The following is a 3949-nucleotide window of genomic DNA, read 5'->3' on the forward strand; positions in this document are numbered from 1 at the left end:
CCAGAACCAAAACACAAACACAAACGAAAACCAAACCGAAACTAAAACTAAAACAAAAACGCAAACACAAATCCGCTGTCCGCGGTCACATACAGAATTGAGCTTTATAATATAATATATATATATAAATATATATATTCTTTCTCTCTCTCTCTCTCTCTCTCTCTCTCTCTCTCTCTCTCTCTCTCTCTCTCTCTCTCTCTCTCTCTCTCTCTCTCTCTCTCTCTCTCTCTCTCTATATATATATATATATATATATATATATATATATATATATATAGGTGTGTGTGTATGTGTGTGTAATAGTTGCATTAAACTATAAATACTAAGGCGTGTTTAAGGAGAAATTTTTTTTTAAATTAATTAAGAATTTCTAATTCTGTTTTATTTAATTTTAGCATATTTAGGCAGACATACTATGCAATTGTAACATACATAAATCTAAGTGAGAATGACATTGGTCCACATTTTGAAATATAGTTCTTGTTTTCTCACCTAGCAAGACCCGAGCTTGATGCTGTTTGACATTGGTTGTAACATCGGTCTATACACAATGTGGGCAGTGGCGCTGGACAGACGGGTGGTGTGTGTGGAGATGATGATGCAGAACGTTGAGCGGGTCCAGATGGCGTTAGAGCAAAGCAACCTCGGTCATATGGTGACCATTGTTAACAACGCCCTCTTCAGTGATCACCGAGAGCTGGAGATAACGCTGTACAGGTTGGTTTGAGACGAATAGCAAATGTTAGATTTATTTAATTTATGGCTTACAAACCATTAAAAATTGCTCGACGTGTATCCAGCTCTTTTTCTACGACACATTTAATTAATACACATTTTAACTGGTTTCATACTTGGACTATCTTCGTAACAGTTAGAGTTGGTTTAGGGTTATATATATTTTTTTTCAAACGTCATAGACATATACACACAAATAACTATTTGAAAATTTAATATATTCTAAAACCCGGGCAGCGCCTAGATTATGAAGCTAATCAAACAAGTCACAGTCCTTTATACATGTTTTTCACATAAACCAGTGCAGAACCTCGCTGGGTAGCCTAGTACCTGATTAAAAATAGACAGGCAGGCGTAAAAACATACTTTCATATTGGAATATATATATATAAAATTTCATCATTTAATTTATTACTATTTCAGAGACATTTGGGGTCTGCCTAGGCTAAACGAATCAAATGTATATCAGAAAAACTTGATAGACACATCACGAGGCAAGCTGAAAGTAAACACCATATGCATCGATGACCTGACTCCTCTAATGGCAGGAAAACATGTATACATTAAAATTGATATCGAGAACGCTGAACACTTCGCACTTAAGTGTGCGCATCGTTTCTTTGAAACTGTGGACGTACGCATCGTTCAGATGGAGTGGCACAGACGCACAGAACAAGAAATCGTATCGATATTGGAATTTATGAATACTTATGGGTTCGCTGCTTCGTATCATAGCACCGTTTACAATCCGGTCGATTTAAAGACAAATACAAAAAATTTAGATGTATTTTTTATGAAAAAATCTTTTTTTAATATCGATTTTTAAGTTGGAATCATCAATTGAAAAATATTATCTCCATCTCTAAGCTTACTGTCAGTTACCGTCTCTCTCGCTTAAAATTCGAAATCTCGGGAGAAATATACATGGAACAGTTTTGAACATGATTGCCATTTTATTAAAATTAAATCGGTCACTATTTTTTACTACACCTAGCTTCAAAATAAAAAAAATATTATCAACAATGCAGCAAATATACAAAAATTAACTAATAATAGGATCACATTAAGTACCAATGGGCCTTGGCTATTAATAATATTAGATTTAAATTGTAACTACGTTTAGGACAACTTATTATAGATTCGAATAAATAATAACAAACTTTAGGCCTACGCTTTTTTTTTTAAAATCAGAATTTAACGTGGGCAGTATTTTTCTCTAAGTAAGTCTACATCTTTTAGTTAACCATTATCATTGTTAACGATTTTAAATAACTTAATAAAATCGGAAGTACCTTTCCTAAATTTTACCGATTTAGTAAAAATATTCACATTTGGTTTGAAAAATATTAGTTTGCAGGCAGGAGAACGAGAATTTGGTGATTTACTCACAAGCCGTATTCTCTGCTTGATGATTATCATATTTTGAACTTAAACGCTAAACACATTTTATTTTATTTTGATCAATATAACGTAACCATGATTTTGTGAGGTAATACAAATAATTTTTTGTGTTTTTATAGTGCATTTAAGTAACTGGTTTAGCATATATGTAATATTTATTGATATTTTTAACATTTTATTTTATGCTTTGGGGTTTATTTTTTATAATATGTAATAAAATATGGTTGATTCGTCAATATATTGTTTTTCCGCCTTAAAACAAGTAAGGTTATTAGTTAGAAGAATATTAGTTGCTAATACACCTTATGCTGACTTTAATAATATGTATATATTAATTTATCAATTTATAAATTTTGTTTAGAATTTCTAGGTAGTAGGTTAGATACCAAATAGAGCTGGTTGAACACAGGGATTTTTGGGTGAGCGCCGTGCACTATACGTTCCAATCACACTGTCGAACGCAATTTGTTTTTATTATTTCGAAAAAAATTGTCATAGACATTATTTTCCTCAAACAAGTTGGGCGTATATAGATATAAGGCACTAAAATCTATAGTATAGAGATATAAAGCTCGACGTTTAGATAATAGAAACAAATTGTTATAAAATGGGGGATTTATCATTATACAAAGTCGACTATGCACAAGAATAGTCAGATTTTCTTCCAGGCATCTCTTCGGGAGGGGGGGGGGGTCCGCCCCCAAATACAATGTCTGGAAGAAACACCTCCAATAGTACGACTTGATTTGTGATGATTATGCTTGAAGGAAAGTGCTAGTTGTAAATAGATTACTGGTACATAAACGAAAGTCTTGTATGGGATATTGCCATTTAAATATCTGGGAATTAAATGTCATTATTAACACAAATTAAACCAGGTAGGCCTATATTATGCACCTTCAATGGTAGATCATTGTTTACCACATAAATAAAACTAAAAAAAGTAATTTTGATTAATACACTGATTTTCGTTTGTTTCTTTTGTTGTCTTAAACTTTTTTTTCCCTATGAAAGCTAATAAGTTTGTTTATGTAAACTTCTACAGTGAAAAGAGATTGGGGAGGATGGGTCTTTGTTCATTTTATTTTTTTTAAATTTGGATTTCAGTATGCCGAGGCTGTTAGTCTTGTGATATATGTCTGGTTAAAAAAAATAAACTCATGAAAAGGGACTAAAGAAAGAAGATCAAAGATAAATGTAGGATATCATTATTTTTCAGAGGTTACGACCACAATTGGTGTTCAAAGTTGAATAGTTTTGGTAAGTGATACCAGATGTAGCTAATTTAAAAAAAAATTATTCCTACATGTAGCGGATTAACGGAGAGGCTGAGAGGGTTGTAGCCAGGGATCCCCAATTTTCAGGGCCCCCAAAATTCCTCTTACAAACTCATTGTAAAATTAATTTTACAGCTTAATCGTTAAATTTGCATATTTTTCTGTGATATAAAATTCGATGCTTTAGGTGATGTGCTTATAAAAATATCACCACTATCTCGATTTTGTGTCATGATGTGTTTCTTGCTTTGTTGGATACTTTGTCAATATTTGTATTAAGGAAATAATAAATTTAAAAAAAAATGTTTTAAATGATGTTATAATACTATTATTACCCTATTAACGAATAGTTTAAATCCGTCACCATATTATATTTGGCATCATTGGCTAGCTGTATTTCTTATGTATTTACAGATCACACAGATATTTTTATGACATACTTTTCGTTACTTTACCTTTTTTTTCTCGGTTTGCAGGTTTTGCCACCCAAAATCTTACTACTTTTCTATGTATTAAACAATAATTTTCAGTAG

The 3949-nt window shown here is 31.9% G+C and overlaps 1 protein-coding gene across 1 annotated transcript; it reads left to right on the top strand.

Moving 5' to 3' along the window:
- Positions 1-499: 499 nt before the first annotated feature.
- LOC131932570 (uncharacterized) lies at positions 500-1522 on the top strand (the record flags this gene model as incomplete). Its single annotated transcript, XM_059289493.1, has 2 exons — positions 500-720; positions 1162-1522. Coding segments are annotated over 2 exons (582 nt in total), but the record flags the coding sequence as incomplete, so codon positions are not given.
- Between the last annotated feature and the right edge of the window lie 2427 nt (positions 1523-3949).

This window comes from Physella acuta, unplaced genomic scaffold, assembly GCF_028476545.2.
Source record: "Physella acuta isolate Inbredline_101_S28 unplaced genomic scaffold, ASM2847654v3 ptg002217l, whole genome shotgun sequence".
NCBI lineage: Eukaryota > Metazoa > Mollusca > Gastropoda > Physidae > Physella > Physella acuta.